Here is an 18,332-nt window from a genome sequence, read left to right as displayed (position 1 = left end):
CCTTAGATTTATTTTTCCAAAGACAGTGTATGGTTTATGTGGCTTATGTTTACTGAGTTATGTGAGATAAACACTGTAACTTGACAGAGAAACATATGTAGATCAATAGACTATTACTGTAAATGTGCCATCTTTTGGGGTTTAGAGATTAGGAATGGAGCTTTTAATGGTTTAATAAAAATCTATATCGATCCAGTTAAAAATAAATAAGAAGATTAATGAGTAAGAAAAATGAGTAAGAAGACTAACTTGAAATTCATTAATTTAATTACTTTGGTTCATTGTTTTGAAAAACAAACACCTATTCAATATCTTTAGACAACATCACATTTTAACACAAACCAATTACGGAGTGTGATAATTTGCTTACACTTGTTGAGTGTTACTTCTCCTCAGGTGGAGAATATCTTAAGAACAAAACATAATTTAACATAAAGCTCCCTAAATGTTGTTTGTCCCGCCTCGGTCTGGCAGGTGAGCCTATCAGAGGACTACCTGGAGTGCGTTGCTAAGCAACAGGAGACGCTGCGGCCGTTCGGGGACGTCCCGCGTGACTTCAAGATGAAGGTGATAAGAGCTTTTGTCACGGCCAGGTCATTTGTCCAGGGGCTGACGATCAGCGGAGAGGTGGTCAGGAAGGTCTCACAGGTGAGTGTGTGTGTGTGTGTGTGTGACAGGGAGAGAGGGAGGGAGGGAGGCAGAGAGAGAAAGAGAGAAAATGAGAGAGACTGGGTGTGTAGGTATGAGACAGATTGAGAGGTAGAGAGAAAGAGTGTGTTTATCTGTGTGTGAGCGAGAGAGACTCAGTGTGTGTGTGTGTGTGTGTGTGTGTGTGTGTATGTGTGCGCGCATGTGTGTGACTAAGGCCTGCTGGGCTGCGTCCCAGGAAAGCAGATATGACAGATCCATGGCTGTCACACCCTAACTGCCAGAGATAGTGTCTCCACCCTAAAACTTAAAAACACAAAGATCATCAAAAATGAAGCGTCAGGCTCTGTCATTACAACAAAGCTCCACTTTAGATGGATGACAATGTTGTTATCAAATTATGGGTGTGATGATGTTTTTCCAGCACACGATTACCCGCAGATACTTCCATGTACTCAGTGATGCATTGACTCCGATGTGTCTGTGTCTGTCCACTAATCCTGAAAAAGCTACGGTTTGCTATCTATCTTTCTATCTCTTTTCTTTGCTCTTGTTCTACTTCTTTTCCTTGCACTTCCCTCTTACATGATTGTTCTACAGTTACAGGAATACTGCGCACTAAGATCCTGACCTTTGCATTCCTTACTTTTGGGCTGCTTGTAATGTTGCTGATCTAGGATTTGACACTTAGTCTACTGCTGCTCTCATTATAAGTCGCTCTGCTAAATCTCAGCTAAATCCCTAAAATATAAATGTCAGTCTCTCTTTCGCTACCCCTCTAGGTGGTATGAGGATTTTGCAGAGAACTGATGCTAACTCCCTTGTTGCCCCTCCCACCTCCCAGGTTTCTCTGAGCCCAGAGTGCGTGAAGGCCCTGATGAAGCTGGTTTACTGCCCCCACTGTCGCGGCCTGGCCTCGGTCAAACCCTGCCCCAACTACTGCTCCAACGTCATGAAGGGCTGCCTGGCCAACCAAGCCGACCTGGACGCCGAGTGGCAGAACCTTATAGGTGAGCTTCATGTACAGTGGATGGACGGTGTAGAGTAACGCTACAGGTAACATTGTTATTATTCCATGTGTACCAGGAGTAAGCCATGAATAAAGTGCCTCTGTAAAGTTAGTATGAGAATACTACAGATGGACAGACATACCTAAACACAGGCGTGAATACACATACATGCATTTTTATGAAATCCTCACAGAGAAGCAATCTAGATCCGACCTTAACATGAATTACAAAATGGAAAGTTGCAGCTGAGTCACGTTCAAAGCTGTTGCAAAATACCGGGTAAATGCACTCCTGTGACTGCATAACAGTTCTTATTATTTGGATTTATTGAAAATTTGCATTCTTTGCTTTTTAATACAATGCTGTTGTTTTATGACAGCAATAAGCTGCTTGACACAGTACTTTACAGTGATTTTAGAACAGCTAAGAGGGTTTTACTCCCTTCTGCATTATGCCTTACAACACCTCAGCCATTGAAAAATCATTGTGAAGCACATCCTCTCATGGCTTATTGCTCAAATAAATTTGAAATAATGAAATAGGAAACAATAATGAACTAGAAAGATATTGCTAGTACTACAATACAGTGTGAGTGTGAGTGAGAAGAGACTGGAGTTTGCCTTAAAAATGTCTTCTCTTCTCTTCTCTTCTCTTCTCTCCTCTCCTCTCCTCTCTTCTCCTCTCCTCTCAGAGTCCATGCTCCAGGTGGCGTCTAGTTTCAGCTCGGAGCCCAGTCTAGATGTGGTTCTCTTCTCCATCCCTGTCCGTATCTTTGAGGCGGTGCGCTACCTGCAGGACAACATGGACACTTTCACTGCTAAGGTAAGACATTTCAGTTTGTCTCATCTCATATTCCTATTAAATACATAGCACAGCCCCCTGTGCATTATATGCATTTCTTCACAGAGGTCAGAATACAAGGATTCCATGGCAGTTAGAGGCTCAGTGCCTTGCTCAAGAGCACTTTGGTGGTGAAAGAGCATTGTAGCTATGGTACCAGCCTAATCCTACTTCTTGACCAGTCTGTTCTCCTAGCTCTCAGGTTAAAACCCTGAAGGAATACACTACTAAAATCATACAGAACTCTTAATGGGAGCCAACATTATCTTCAAGCATTGGTTTGGTTTGTATGAGCACTATAAAATTCAGTTAAAGGTTTTTAGATTGTACAGAAACCCTTCAGATATTTTTTTGCATCTTATTTTAAAGGGAAGATTCAGAATTGCAATAGGATTGTATCATAGTTTGTTATGAATTGATCATATTTATCATATTTTCAGTACTTTCCTATGCAGGACTTAATGAATGGTACCTTTTACCCAAACTAGCCTCTGATTGTTTGATCCTAGTGTTAAACATTAACCTCAGAAAACAAGCCAAGCGAGCAAAACTCACATCCAGCTGTAGATGGAAGGCAACGGTCTAGAAACTGAACTATGTGCTCCAATGGGAAAGCGCTCAAACCTTGAGCGTTAAGTTTTATTGGTTGCCAGATATGTCACTCAAACAAGGTTAGGCACCGTCATTAAGTTGCTAAGCAGCCAGAGTCTACCTGATGTACAACAACATGGCGAATGTAAATATTGATGCCCATCATTTGGACCAAGCAGTGGACACAGCCCTAAGCCAGCTTGGCCTTGTTTTGAAAGCCAAACAGGTCATCTGTGTTACTCTTAAGAAGATATTTTACATGTTGTAATGTGCAATTTATTTTCAAGTTCTGCTCGCACACTCTACATAAACTTTTACAAATTAAATCAGCTGTAATGCTCGCACCTGGTTACATTTTCTCTCTCAATATCAAGACGAATCCGAAAGAAAATGCCCCAGTCACAACAACATCCGCCTACTCAACTGTGATGCTCTCGCTATGCAGCATCAAGAAAATCCCCAGACTCTAACCCGGCCAAAAAGGACCAGGCAACCAAGAAAACACATTTTAAGTCCAAAAATCCTTACAGTGCATCACCCGTTTGAAACACTTCTCTATGGTGACATCTAGTGGATTTTCTGAGCACTCACACATGTGAAAAGAGAAATTACAAGGTGGTAAGATGATTTCACATTTGAAACATTTTCAAGAACATAAATTACATATGGTGTGTGTGTGTGTGTGTGTGTGTGTGTGTGTGTGTGTGTGTGTGTGTGTGTGTGTGTGTGTGTGTGTACATTCTTCTGCTGTAGGTGTACCAGACATGTGGAACTCCAGGTGAGCCAGGGACAGGAAGCCCCGGCCTTCAGGAGCAGAGGAGGCGGAGCAACTCCCTGACTGCCTCTTCAGAGCACAAACTCTCCCCCACCGCTGGGATCCGACTGGAGATGCAGGTGTGTGTGTGTGTGTGAGAGAGAGAGAGAGAATGTGGAGAGAGCAAGAGAGAGTTTGTGTGTCTGCCTGTCATATTGTCATACGGTATGTCTATAGATGTATTAAAGCAAAAGTGTTTATCAGAGACATCAGTCTTGTCTATCTCCCTCGCTTTCATCCCCTCTTTCATCTTTCTTCCTACCTCTCTAACTGACTTTAAACAGATCACATACAAACTCACTCCGGTGTCTCTCTCCTCAGGTATCAGATCTGTCCAGTAAGCTGAGGGACATGCGGCTGTACTGGATCCAGCTGCCTGCGGCGCTCTGCAGCAAACTGGCAGCAGGGGGCACCAACCAGGACAAATGCTGGAACGGCATCAGCAAATCCAGGTAGGGAAGCGACGCCAGCCAACTACTGGCTGGAAGTCCATTCACTTTCTCTGTCTGGAGCGAGTCGGCAGAGTGCTACAAACAGTGGCTATCACTCTATCGCTATATGAGGGAAAGTGAACGTTTAGGCGTGCCACTAGCCAATCACAAGCTTGTTTTGCCATAGTATGTCCTGCCAATTGGTTCAGCTCCATTAGCACAGCAGCTGGCAATCAGTTAGCTCAAATCGGCTAATAGATTGTTGTTGTTAGCAGTCTGAATGCAGAGTAATATGATGACAAGTGACATTAGCGATTCAGTTTTACCTGAAAAGACAAACAGTCCCAACTCTTATTATTCACCAGGCATTGGCTGTATAGTGTGACATCATTAGTCACACTATACTGTACTCAACTGGAACATATGAATTACCTTTGTGTGAGCAAACCATGGTGTATGTAAGGATATCTCTGTTTAAGATGTAGTCAACTATAAGGAACTGTGGCACTGATCAGCCTATGGTAGAACTAGTTAGACAGGTTTCTGTGCTGAAACTGAGGCATAATGAAGAGCAATGCATGATACATTGAATGGATGCAGCTGTACACTTCTATAGCATGTAACTAACACAACAAACAGGCTTGATTTAGGCTAAGGTATGAACCTGTTGATATTTACATTCACTTTAAAGTAATAATCTGTGACATTTTCATATACATAAATGCCTGTTTATAACACAATAGTGATTCAACCTATATCCAGTTCATGAAGGTGTTTGCTGTTCTAAACACCTGGTGTCTGGTCACAGTACTGGACACACTGTTTATAGTTTAGGTGAGGAGGTTCAGGATTGTGACTCCCAGTCCTCAAGCCCTTATTGAATCCAGCCTCCTTTACACCAGGCTTCAAAATGCATCTCATATCCGGACTGTGTCGAGATACGATTTAACTGGATTACAGTTATACTTGACATTAAAATGCGTCTTTGAATTAGGATTTGCCTTGATCTCGCAAAACGCAGATTGCCACGCACATCCCTTCCTCTTTATGTCCTTTAAAACTGACAGTAAACACCTCGCCTCGCTTCCCCATCCACCAGCCTCCTGACAATCCATCTCTAACAAGTGTGTCACTATCTGAGCTGCCGGCAAACTATTTGATTTGCGTGTGGGTGGATCTAAAGTTTATTTCCATTTATGTAGGTTTATTTTATGTAGATCAGAGTTGCATTGCATTTACACTTTGTTACACCTGGATTTTATGCATTTTTACTCTATCCTCTAACCCGGGATGCATGGTAATGGCAGGTGGGAAGGGGGTCAGACGGTTTAAAGTATACACTAAAGTATTCCTGCAGCAATCTGCCACACATTACGTTCCCACAAGCAACCCTTTAAACTCCTAACCACACCCCCTCCCCCGTCCTCCCCCGGGAAAATTGATTATAGAGCAATTTGATGCCATGTTGAAATACACTTCCTTCGATGCGCACACACACACACACACACACACTCTCACACACGCACGCAAGCACACACACGCACACACACACACAAACGCACACACACACACTTCTTCAACCTCCCTTCATCCACGTCTAAATGGATTACAGAACAATTTGATGCCATGTTGATAGATATATACACATCATTCCATGCACATACACACACACACACCTTCTATCCTTTCCCATTGGCTTTAGGCTGACCAATGAGATTTATCCTGAGCGGAACACTCAGAAATATGTGACAGTCAGAGGGCATAAAATATAGATGGAGGGATGGATGTGTGTGTGTGTGTGTGTGTGTGTGTGTGTGTGTGTGTGTGTGATGTGAGAGTCAAAAGGCATAAAATATGGATGGATAGCCGACTGTGTGTGATGGATGAGGGAAATATAAATTTGTGTGTGTGCGTGCCTGCGTGTGTGACAGTGATGAACTGTTTGAAACTCTATGGCGACATCTAGTGGATTTCCTGAGAGCTCGCAAATGTCACAACAGAAATTACAACTTCAGTAAATCCTTGAAGTGGAAGTTGGAATACACGGTTACTTAAAATTTTAAACAGTTTCATGAACATAAATCAAATCCTAGCATTCAGCACATATAGTGTGTGTGTGTGTGTATGTGAAGGAGAGAGAGTCTGAGCGTGTGTGTAACGCTGAAATATTGAAATGTGGCAGTTCCTGTTATAAACCTGCAGCCCTGCAGCCCATCAATACATATATAATTCAGAGCAGTGTGTGTGTGCGTATGCGTTTGTGCATGTAGATGTGTCTATGTGCATGTGTATGTATAAGTGTGTGTGTGTGTGTGTGTGTGTGCTGTATCACTGTACGTTTACAGTCTATCTGCTGTCTAGGTGCTGTCAGCATAAACTGCTGCGTCTAATTTACAAAATCGAGCAGAGCTCTGCAAATTTGCCGTTCAGTTTACTGTTTAGTGTACTGTACAGTTTAAAAGCTGAAACCGTGTCTGATGGTGCCATGCAATTTAGAGAATGGTTGGAAGTATGAAGTTATTGAGTTCAAGGTCCATGCCAGGAAAATTAATTGTCAGCAATCAGTAGCAGACGTTGAAGAAAGTTGTTTTAACCAAATGTCTAAAAGTGACCCAAATCTTTTTCCTTACTCATATCAAAGTATTTGAATTTGCTTAAGTTTTTTCCAACCTAACCTAACCTAACCTCTAAGTTAAAGTAATCTAACCATGGCGCCACGAATCCCTCCCCCTTCTCTCTCTCCCCCAATCAGGTACCTTCCAGAGGTGATGGGTGACGGCTTGGCCAATCAGATCAACAATCCAGAGGTGGAGCTCGACATCACCAAGCCAGACATGACCATCCGGCAACAGATCATGCAGCTGAAAATCATGAGCAACAAGCTGAGAAACGCACTGGACGGCAACGATGTGGACTTCCAGGATGCAAGTGGGTCACTGCTTAGGATCGCTTAATGTAAAATGTATCTTGAAATGTTAATGCTTTACATATGAGACACCTTACCAGCTCTTTAGTCTTTCTCACTTTCACAAACACTGCAGTCTCACACATGCATACACATACACAAGTGCATGTAGTTTATACCTTTATTTCCTGAAGCACAAAATGAATCACATGCAGTAATTACCACATTCACACTCCTATGAGCTTATGAGGAGCACTTGAAGGTGACTCTGCCCTCTTTCCAGGTCTTTCTTATAAAACTGCCCTCATTGCGTTTCGCTTTTTCGGAGGATCGGGAATTTCCCATGAAAAAAGCCTTGAGCTCAGTGTGATTTCCACCTCTCTCTCTAATTGCCTCCCTAGGTGAGGACATCAGCGGGTCCGGGAGCGGGATGTGTGTGGGCGGCCAGTGTCCTCGGAGCAGACCGGGGCTGTACGCCTACCCGCCGGACAACCGAGTCCGAGGCGCGGCCGCGGCCCAAACCCGCCTCTGCGGCCTCCTGCTCCTGCTGCCGTGGGCGACGCTGCTGCTCCAGCGATGATGGACAGCCGCCGCCTCCAATCAGACTTCTGCGGTCTGGAGTAGGGCTGAACCATGGGAAGGACAAAGGGGATTGGGGAGGGAAAGGTGGGAAGGTAACTTTGCCAAAAAAAAAAAACAAGGAAAAAAGACATTGAGGGAATGAATGGACCATATTTTCTTTTGACCGAGAGGAGCAAAAATGGACAGTGACGATATTTTTAATTTTGTTTTGCTTGGTTTTCATTTGTCATTGTTTGGGTGGGATTCAGTACGTTGAGCTGGTCTTTGGTTTCTGTGGATTCTTGGGATGAGGATGCTTGGAAGAAGAAGACAAAGAAGAAGATGATGATGATTGATGATGATGAAGATGGCTATGATGATAATGATGATGATCAAGGTGACGATGATGATGATCAAGGTGACGATGATGATGATGATAATGATGATTCATTGACATTCTATCAGGTCCATTCAGCTACAGTGTCCACTCAGCAGGCGGCAGTGCTGTATATGCCAGCTGACAGTGGCATTGCCAGCTGTATGAGAGGTCAATGAGAAAAGGTTTAGTGCCGACCTGAGGTGCGTTCAACAAGGCATGTTGTTTGTGAAACTAAGCCAACGTTGTCTAACTTAACAAACATGTAAGCTGTAAATGTTTGTGTGTATTAGCTAAAAGATTGGCTAATAGAGTGCCATGAATATATAATGCTATATTGGCAATGAATCCCCCATAATATGCGATGTAGTCGTCCAGATGTTTGGCGTTCAATGTATGTTGGCATACGAGACACATAGGATGTATTCAAAATATTGCTGTTACTGTAAATGTCCCTCCTGAAATTTATGACATAAGAAACAGTGAAGATCACCACTTTTTTACGTCATCACCATTGTAATGGAATACAAAGTCTAATCAAAGCACTTACAAACAAGCACAGACTAGCAGTTTTCATAAGTCCTATAATTTTTCCTGCAATGAAGACAGAAAACACTGCAAATTCCCCTGACACTTTTATTTGAAAAAAAAAAACACCAGTGTGTTTTTGGTTGGAATAATCACAAAACCTCCACAAAGAACAACATATCATGACACAGTAATGCTAGAATGGACTCCTTGTTGAACGCACGCCTGTGAAACTCACTGATTGATAGGGACTCTGTTAGAGCTGAGACAACTGATTTGGTGAATGATGTACAGTCAAACCAAAGCACTTCTTATACGTTGGTGTCCTTGCAAAAACCTTATATCTCCAGTTTGGAGATTTTTGTTCTCTTTTCTTTTTTTTTACTGAACAGCAGACATTATCCCTATACATAGAACATTTCTGATGACCCTGTGACCAAGCCAGGTTTGAAAATGCATTACAAAATGTAAAAAAATGCATGGGCATCAAGTTTTTTTAATTCCTGAAAAGTTGAGACTTTTTGTAGATACAAGGTTTTTGCAGGATATTGACAACATATACATTTACCTGGTAATATATCATTTACTTGTTATGCCTCTATTTCAGTCTACACTTCTACTGGGACATATGGGACCCCTGACTCACTCATTATCAGGCCTCACACACATACACACACACACACACACACACACACACACACACACACACACTGGGGCCGCATACTCCGTTGACATCAAGCTGATTTTGTGCATCAGTGTATTTAATCACACATGTCATGTATTAAACTGTTTCTCCGATTGTAGCAATGGATTTTGCCATGGACAGTTTGGTTTGATTATTATGGGATTGACATCCATCAATAACAGGCTGCATCAGGCCTTTCTGTTCTACTCAATACAAGGTATCCTGATACAGCTTCTCATCTGCGTATACAGACATCTATCCATTAACCCAGCAACACTGTCTGTGCCTGGGACTCTTCTCTGGCCAAACAGGGCTAGGCAGGACTCACGCACTACCCTGGTTTTTGCTACAGAACCAAACAGGACTAGGCATTCATTGGGTGCCATATTCACACACACACACACACACACACACACACACTTCCACACTCCAAATAAGAGAATCAAATCTTGGATGATTATTGCTCTTATTGCCAAGAGAGACGACTTGCCAGCTGCATTACAGTTATAAATAAACCTCTAGCTCTTCTTTGTAACAGTTCCCTGGCACTGACAAGCCTCATTTAGCCCTGCTGGGGGGAAAACTGTGTGTGTGGGGACGACAAGACTGCACCAGTCAGGGGGTTTGAAGTTTATGAATGATTTATTTTCCTGATGCTGATGTTTAAAATCTGATACAACGGAATGAAACCGGTGAGAAGAGGCACACACGTGGAAACACAAGCACACACACACGCATGCACGCAGAGTTCGCGAGACGTTAGCGCTTTCTATTTTTGATCCATGGGAATGTCTTTGCTCACATCTTTCTCAACAACTACATCCTATCTGTGACTACGAGTGAGCGGACCTGACCTGAACGACTGTCTGAACTGAACCTTTTCTACGTCAAGTGTCTTTCCTACAATGTGTCTTGTCCTGTGAAATAATGGTAATAATTATACTGTCTGGCAATGGATGAAAAAGACTGCATTTGAACCTCTTTTTTGAACAGGATTGGACATTTTACCAGCCCACCAGCATGGGGTTGTTACGTTTCAGATGGAATTTGAATTGAATTTTGTTGAAATTGTATGAAGAGATGACTGCCATTTAGGCTAGAGCCCCAAATCTAGACATAAAGAAGACTTGAGGCCTGTTCACCCCCCCCTCCCTTGAGTCTGAGCTGTCTGTCCGTGAGTTCACTTCACTCCCCACCATTTGGAGTCCCTCAGTTGAAAATGACCTCCGAGCAAAGGGTTCCTCAACGTTTTCAGCACACATTTAAGAAACGTAACCTCAACCCCGGACACAAACTAGTTTAAACATGCTTGTACCGCTCCTGTAGAAGCCAGCAGGCCTGCAATCGATTTTAGGGTACCCACCCATGGTGTAAGAGAGACGGTCTCAGTGCTAATGTGTTTTTTTGGAAACGTGGCTGTTTTTTCTAAACCGTTTTAAATGTCTCTGAATGCTGGCCTGAAGATAAGAAGCATCTCTATCTCTCTTTCTCTCTCTCTTTCTCTCTTTCTCTCTTTCACACACACACACACACACACATACACAAGGAGAACTCTTTAAGGTATTGGTCAATGTGTGTACAGGATGCAGTAGCAGCTGAATAAAGGTGATTGTCGTAGTGGTACATGGTGTAGCGTCATAAAACGTGTGTTGACTGCAGGTGAAATACAATGCTGATGATGGGAGAATGCATAGGGAATGTCTGCGTTAGGTAATGAAATGTCACTACAATGATCTGTACTTACTTTTTGCTGGGCAGCATTTTTCTCTTCATAGAGGCAGCAGAAGAGAGAGTCAAAGAGCTATAGAAGATAGCTATAGAAGACAGGAGAGAAATGTGTGTGATCCAAGGCCACCAGTGGTCGAAATACATCAGAGAAGGAATGCTGACTAAAGAATAGCTTCACTTTTTTACAATAACGCAGGGCAAAATCTCCAAAGAGGCGTCTGTTTTTATTTTTCTGGAGTGGGAGTGGGGAGTGGAGTGGGCTTGTTATCGTCGCACTTCAAAGCCTTTGAAACTGTAAGGTTGTGGCAGAAGGCCAAAAGACTCGTGGCACTTTTAAATGCTCCCTGAACACTCATTACTGCATATTTTTGGGTTGTGTTGATGAATTCTCCAGTTTAAGAGGAAACATTGCTCAACTGAATTCATCAAAGTTGCTCATGTAGCCTAGAACCGGCCAATATCAATGTTGGTGAACAACAACTCTTCCAAAGCCAGAGAACTAAGCCTTCAAGCTGTGATGCCATCAAGATTTAAAATCTAGAGATGCTCAGTTCTCTGCTGTCTGGTTTTAGGAGAGAGTTGTACATGTTGACAATCACTGATTGGACTGTATGAGTCATTGGCAATAACATACAGTATATGCATTACTGTACTTTAACAAGCATTCAGGTGTTTGCTCAGGACAGAAAAGTCGAGCCTGATTAGGTTCAAGGTAGCAAATTAAATAGGGCTTTTGAATCATTTGATCTACATGAAGCTTGATCACATTTTACCTCACTAGAGCAACAGGCTCTTCATAACACCTGTTGCTTCATCTGCAAACATAAAGCCTTGTTTGTGATTTTCCCACCAGAAAAGGTTAGTAAACGTGAAACTTGTCATTCAGGCATCATCACCAAACTACCTTCACTTTACTTTTTATATTTAGGACTTGGATGGGCATTGGCTGCCACTTGGTCATTCATGGTCTCCCTACTTCACCAGTTAGAACAGACCATAATTTAAAGCGGCACCCTGCTGAAGTGCCTGATCATGACCTCTGACCTCCTTGTCTGAGGGGGACACAAGCAAGCAAACAGAGAATTTCCCTAAGGGGATCAACCCGATATCACCTTGATTGTTGTACTACGTTTTCGCCACTGGGTGTCGCTGTCCCCTCATACAGCCGCCATGCGGGGCGGGGGGAGACCTGACCAGTGGGCATTCTGTTTGGGTCAGGTGGAAAGGAATGGGTGATTGGTTTAGGATCCGCCATACTCTCTCCTGATTGGACGAAAAAGGTGTGAGAGAGAGAGGAGACAACAGTGTTTGGGTCTCTCTCTCTCTCTCTCTCTCTCTCTCTCTCTCTCTCTCTCTCTCTCTCTCTCTCTCTCTCGCTCTCTCTCTCTCTCTCTCTCTCTCTCTCTCTCTCTCTCTCTCTCTCTCTCTCTCTCTCTCTCTCTCTCTCTCTCTCTCTCTCTCTCTCATATCCCACAGCAGTCTCTCCGCCTTATGCTTCAGTCCCCACTGAGTCGGCCGGTGCAGGTTTTTTTTTCCGGAGGATTGAGATGTGACTTTTAACCAGTGGAATACAGCGTGTTTCTGTGGGGATTGTTCTTTTTTCTTAGCCGGATAATGAGAGGGGAGAGGCGGGGAGTAATCTTGGCCATGCCGGCCACTTGGGTTGCGGTGCTTCTGTTTGTGATTACTACGGTGTACGCAGTGGAAGGTAGGTGGGCAAAGAGGGGGTTATTTTTCAATGTGCAGCTGATGCGGGGTACTCATCTGTTGGCAGGAATGAATGTGTGCAAGGCTACAGTGTCAGCCCAAACTACAGGAGGAGGTCGGACGATGCATGGATAAGATAAAAGCTGCATTATGAGAATGTGCTGTCAACTAATAAAGCTGAACTGTCCCTAACAGAAAAAATCACGATAATATGCCTATAATATTCTTAAAGAGGCTTATAGTGTGTCTGAGTTACTCAATAGAGTTTCTAAGGGTTAAATGCCTCTAATCTCCTATTGTATCATAATTGTCCTATGATAATTCTATAGTTTTGCTATGATATTGCTGTGACATCCCTCCAAAATGTATTACAGGATACTATAGGGTTTTCTTTTCGTAAAGGGTGAGCTGGGTTTATTATAAGGGTTTATTATAAGGCTTGAGTACCTTATTAATAGCATAGGGATTTTGGACTGTACTGGAATGCCACTGTGTAGCCTCATGGGAGGTCAGAGACTCTGCGAGTCATACCTCAAGTCTCGTCGCCTACATATGAAAATATGAAACGTATAGAGAAAGAGGAAGAAGAAAGTAACCTGTGGGCTTTATGTGATTTCTAGCGCACTCCGTATAGGACTAGATGCTGTTTATTCTCTCTCTCTCTCTCTCTCTCTCTCTCTCTCTCTCTCTCTCTCTCTCTCTCTCTCTCTCTCTCTCTCTCTCCCCCGTATATGCGGGCTGGTTGTCTGATTTCTATTTGATTTGGAGCCAAACAGACAGTATAGGACAGAACCCATAATTAGAAATGGTTGATGCTCATCAGGGCTTGGTCTGTTTGCACTGAGGTTCTCATTCAAGTCACTCACTCAAACATTGGTTAGAATTTGCTTCTTTTGGATTCACATTTGGAATATGATATGAAAAGCTTCAAACACCAAAATTAATGTTCTTTTTAATGTAGAGGTAATTATATTTTAACAAAAAATGGTACCAAAGCATGACAATATATAGCCTATTTTATGTTTTTTTTTTTTTTTTAATCTCCTAGAGTGTCTTCGAGTGTGTCAGTGGGTTTATAGTGAACTTATCGTACTTCATGGTATGTTTTATCTCCTACGGTTTCGGTATAATGCTCCTATAATCTTAGGGACTTAGAGTTCTGCTGTGATATCCTTCTCAAACTGATCACAGCGTTGCTGTGCTTCTCCTTCCTAAGTGTGGTGTTGTAGCTCCATTAACATGCAGGCCGCCACTCACCTAAGGAGCTCAAAGTGAATCATAATTATAGCTCACAGGTGCTCAGTCATTCCATGTGGCTGCTGCCGCCTCACCTACTGCTGCTCCTGCTCCTCCTCAAACATCATACAGCTCCTCCTGCTCCTCCTCAAGCATCCCCTACTGCTCCTCTTGCCACTTCTCCTCCTGCTCCTCCTCAAGCATCCCCTACTGCTCCTCCTGCTCCTCCTCAAGCATCCCCCTACTGCTCCTCCTGCCACTTCTCCTCCTGCTCCTCCTCAAGCATCCCCTACTGCTCCTCCTGCTCCTCCTCAAGCATCCCCCTACTGCTCCTCCTGCCACTTCTCCTCCTGCTCCTCCTCAAGCATCATACAGCTCCTCCTGCTCCTCCTCAAGCATCCCCTACTACTCCTCTTGCCACTTCTCCTCCTGCTCCTCCTCAAGCATCCCCTACTGCTCCTCCTGCCACTTCTCCTCCTGCTCCTCCTCAAGCATCCCCTACTGCTCCTCCTGCTCCTCCTCAAGCATCCCCTACTGCTCCTCCTGCCACTTCTCCTCCTGCTCCTCCTCAAGCATCCCCTACTGCTCCTCCTGCCACTTCTCCTCCTGCTCCTCCTCAAGCATCCCCTACTGCTCCTTCCGCCACTTCTCCTCCTGCTCCTCCTCAAGCATACCCTACTGCTCCTCTTGCCACTTCTCCTCCTGCTCCTCCTCAAGCATCCCCTACTGCTCCTCCTGCCCCTCCTCCTCAAGCATCCCCTACTGCTCCTCCTGCCCCTCCTCAAGCATCCCCTACTGCTCCTCCTGCCCCTCCTCCTCAAGCATCCCCTACTGCTCCTCCTGCCCCTCGTCAAGCATCCCCTACTGCTCCTCCTGCCCCTCCTCCTCAAGCATCCCCTACTGCTCCTCCTGCCACTTCTCCTCCTGCTCCTCCTCAAGCATCCCCTACTGCTCCTCCTGCCCCTCCTCCTCAAGCATCCCCTACTGCTCCTCCTGCCCCTCGTCAAGCATCCCCTACTGCTCCTCCTGCCCCTCCTCCTCAAGCATCCCCTACTGCTCCTCCTGCCACTTCTCCTCCTGCTCCTCCTCAAGCATCCCCTACTGCTCCTCCTGCTCCTCCTCCTCAAGCATCCCCTACTGCTCCTCCTGCCACTTCTCCTCCTGCTCCTCCTCAAGCATCCCCTACTGCTCCTCCTGCTCCTCCTCCTCAAGCATCCCCTACTGCTCCTCCTGCAACTTCTCCTCCTGCTCCTCCTCAAACACCACCTACTGCTCCTCCTGCTCCTTCTCCTCAATCATCCCCTACTGCTCCTCCTGCCCCTCCTCAAGCATCCCCTACTGCTCAACCTGCTGCTCCTCCTGCCACTTCTCCTCCTGCTCCTCCTAAGCATCCAATGCTGCGTCTCCTACTGCTCCTCCTGCTCCTCCTGCCACTTCTCCTGCTGCTACTCCTCAACCATCACCTGCTTCTCCTGCTGCTACTCCTCAACCATCACCTGCTTCTCCTGCTGCTCCTCCTCAACCATCACCTGCTTCTCCTGCTGCTCCTCCTCAACCATCACCTGCTTCTCCTGCTGCTCCTCCTCAACCATCACCTGCTTCTCCTGCTACTTCTCCTCAAGCATCACCTGTTCCTCCTGCTGCTCCTCCTCAACCATCACCTGCTTCTCCTGCTGCTTCTCCTCAAGCATCACCTGTTCCTCCTGCTGCTCCTCCTCAACCATCACCTGCTTCTCCTGCTGCTCCTCCTCAAGCATCACCTATTCCTCCTGCTGCTCCTCCTCAACCATCACCTGCTTCTCCTGTTGCTCCTCCTCAAGCATCACCTATTCCTCCTGCTGCTCCTCCTCAACCATCACCTGCTTCTCCTGCTGCTTCTCCTCAAGCATCACCTGTTCCTCCTGCTGCTCCTCCTCAACCATCACCTGCTTCTCCTGCTGCTCCTCCTCAAGCATCACCTATTCCTCCTGCTGCTCCTCCTCAACCATCACCTGCTTCTCCTGTTGCTCCTCCTCAAGCATCACCTATTCCTCCTGCTGCTCCTCCTCAACCATCACCTGCTTCTCCTGCTGCTCCTCCTCAACCATCACCTGCTTCTCCTGTTGCTCCTCCTCAAGCATCACCTGCTGCTCCTCCTGCCGGTCCTCCTACCACTCTTCCTCCCACATCCTCTACTACTCCTCCTGCCACTCCTCCTCAAGCATCCCCTACGCTGCTCCTCCTGCCACATCCTCACCACTCCCCCTGCCGCATCCCCTATCGCTCCTCCTGATGCACCTCCTGCCGCTCCTGCTGCCCCTTATGGGAGCGATAGATTAGCCTACTGCTGTGTTTCAATGGTGCGCGTAATGACTGGCTCCGCGGTGAGTCACACTCATTATGGGACATGTAAACGTGTTGAGGGGCAGGGCTATTTTGATCAAATGGGATGCTGTGTGCATGTGTGTGTGTGTGTAAGTGAGAGAGAGGGAAGTGGAAGGTAAAGATAGACAGACTGGGAGAGAGGGAGAGAGAGAAAGAGAGAGTGAGTGTGGTGGGTTGTTTTGTGGTCATGGTGGCCTTTTCATGGTAAGTAGCTGCCTAATGAACTGGCCTATAAGCTGTTTCATGATCTGAGTCCAACACTGTAAAATAGACACTGCTGACACAGTCACTGCTATTCTGTCCTTCTTTCTACCTTGTCTCTCTGCAGTCTTCGTCTCTCACTGCCTGTCTCTCCATCTTTTCCTCCTTTCTGCCCCCAACCCCAAAGTGCTGCAGGTTGGTGTATAGGAGATCAGCACAGAAATCTTTTGTCTTGGCCAAGTGTCTTGGTCATAAAGATGATGGTACACTCAAATGCCTCAAAACTGCCTCAAAATGTTGCTCATACATTTTGAGGCAATGGAGCTAGGGGCAACATGTCCATATTTGGCGTGGAATGGGGATGTGAATTGTAAAATGGGACAAAATCAATAATAAGAAGTTGGCTGTTAGGAGCAAAAGTATACATCATTTTGGTTTGAGTTGTTGGCTAACATTGCCTGGAAAAAGCTAGTATTGTATCATGACCTTTAAGCTCCCGCAGGATTTACACCTACTCAGAAAGCCCAAAACGCAGCACCAAAGTCTAGCATTTCACCCTATTATTTGAAAACCTAATGCAAACCCTGACCCAGCGGATATTGTCGGCTCTAGATGCAACATATCCCACTCACAAGGCCTGTGAGGGCTGAAAGTCATCTGCGTGTGAACTAAAAGCCCAGTCAGCAGCAGGCGGCTCTGTCACTGAAATTGCTGATTTGTGTCTGTTTTGAGTGTCGGGGTCGAGGAGTTAATTTCTTTCGACTTTTTCACGCAAGTGCCGGTAGTTGGAGTCGACTTTTGAAATCCTGAATTTGTGTACCGCTGCTTTTGACCTTTCATAGGGGCACGGCTATACGTAGAACATGCACTGTACATATGATTACACTTGTACGCATCTTTACTACTCCTACACACACGCACACGCAAACTATTTTGGTTCTTTTCCCTGGAAGCTCTGCTCACGCACGCGGTGCCCCATCTGTCATCTTGTTGGAATGCTAAAGGTTAAATCTCAGATCCTTGCTCCTTGTTTTAGATGCTGATATTGACATGACAAGCTGTGATTTGTGATGTTCTGTGTGTGTGTGTGTGTGTGTGTGTGTGTGTGTGTGTGTGTGTTTGTGTGTGTGCGTTTGTGTGTGTGCGTGTAACAAATGATGAACGAACAATCTCCTCAGGGAAACCTATCACACTTATTGCAGAGATATGCAGATGACACATTACACATAGTCACACACACCACCACCACCACACCCTCGCCCACACACACACACATAGACACACACACGCCCTACACCATGCTCTCTCAGCTCATGTTTTAAAGATGCGGTTTCTATATTCATATGGTGACAGGTTATCAATGTGACAGACAGATAGTTGAACTGGGGGAAAGCAGGAGGTTGGAAAAAGATCCTTCCCATCAGTCCTGAGGCATTCGACTCCAGTGTTTCCCAGTCTATTTTTCCTCAGGGCCTCCCCCCGCTATTAAATATTTATTACCACACAGCAGTCAAATTGTTTCAGAATATATTTGGTTTTCTGCGTAAGGTGCCTTAAACTTGCGAGAATATTTACTTTTTGCTGAGGGACTGAGGCTCATGGGTTTTGATGCTGTTTTTCCCACGGCACAATGGGCATTTCAGATCAGTCAGCCTGACATTACACACTTCACTTCTCTATACTCACGGGCTATCGAGCTTCAAACAT

The 18,332-nt window shown here is 45.1% G+C and overlaps 1 protein-coding gene across 1 annotated transcript in view; it reads left to right on the top strand.

The window, feature by feature from the left end:
- Positions 1–9,515, top strand: part of LOC139925828 (glypican-1-like) — a 34,815-nt gene extending 25,300 nt beyond the window's left edge. Inside the window, exons 4-10 of the mRNA XM_071917321.2 lie at positions 475–648; positions 1,493–1,658; positions 2,350–2,480; positions 3,843–3,983; positions 4,225–4,355; positions 7,087–7,262; positions 7,641–9,515. Of these exons, the coding sequence (XP_071773422.1) occupies positions 475–648; positions 1,493–1,658; positions 2,350–2,480; positions 3,843–3,983; positions 4,225–4,355; positions 7,087–7,262; positions 7,641–7,819 (1,098 nt within the window). The 3' untranslated portion in view covers positions 7,820–9,515. The remainder of the gene's footprint in view (positions 1–474; positions 649–1,492; positions 1,659–2,349; positions 2,481–3,842; positions 3,984–4,224; positions 4,356–7,086; positions 7,263–7,640) is intronic.
- The last annotated feature ends 8,817 nt before the right edge of the window (positions 9,516–18,332 follow it).

This window comes from Centroberyx gerrardi, chromosome 9 (assembly GCF_048128805.1).
Source record: "Centroberyx gerrardi isolate f3 chromosome 9, fCenGer3.hap1.cur.20231027, whole genome shotgun sequence".
Classification (NCBI taxonomy): Eukaryota; Metazoa; Chordata; class Actinopteri; order Beryciformes; family Berycidae; genus Centroberyx; species Centroberyx gerrardi.
Note: the sequence above shows the minus strand (reverse complement) of the source record. Positions and strands in the feature narration are given on the sequence as shown.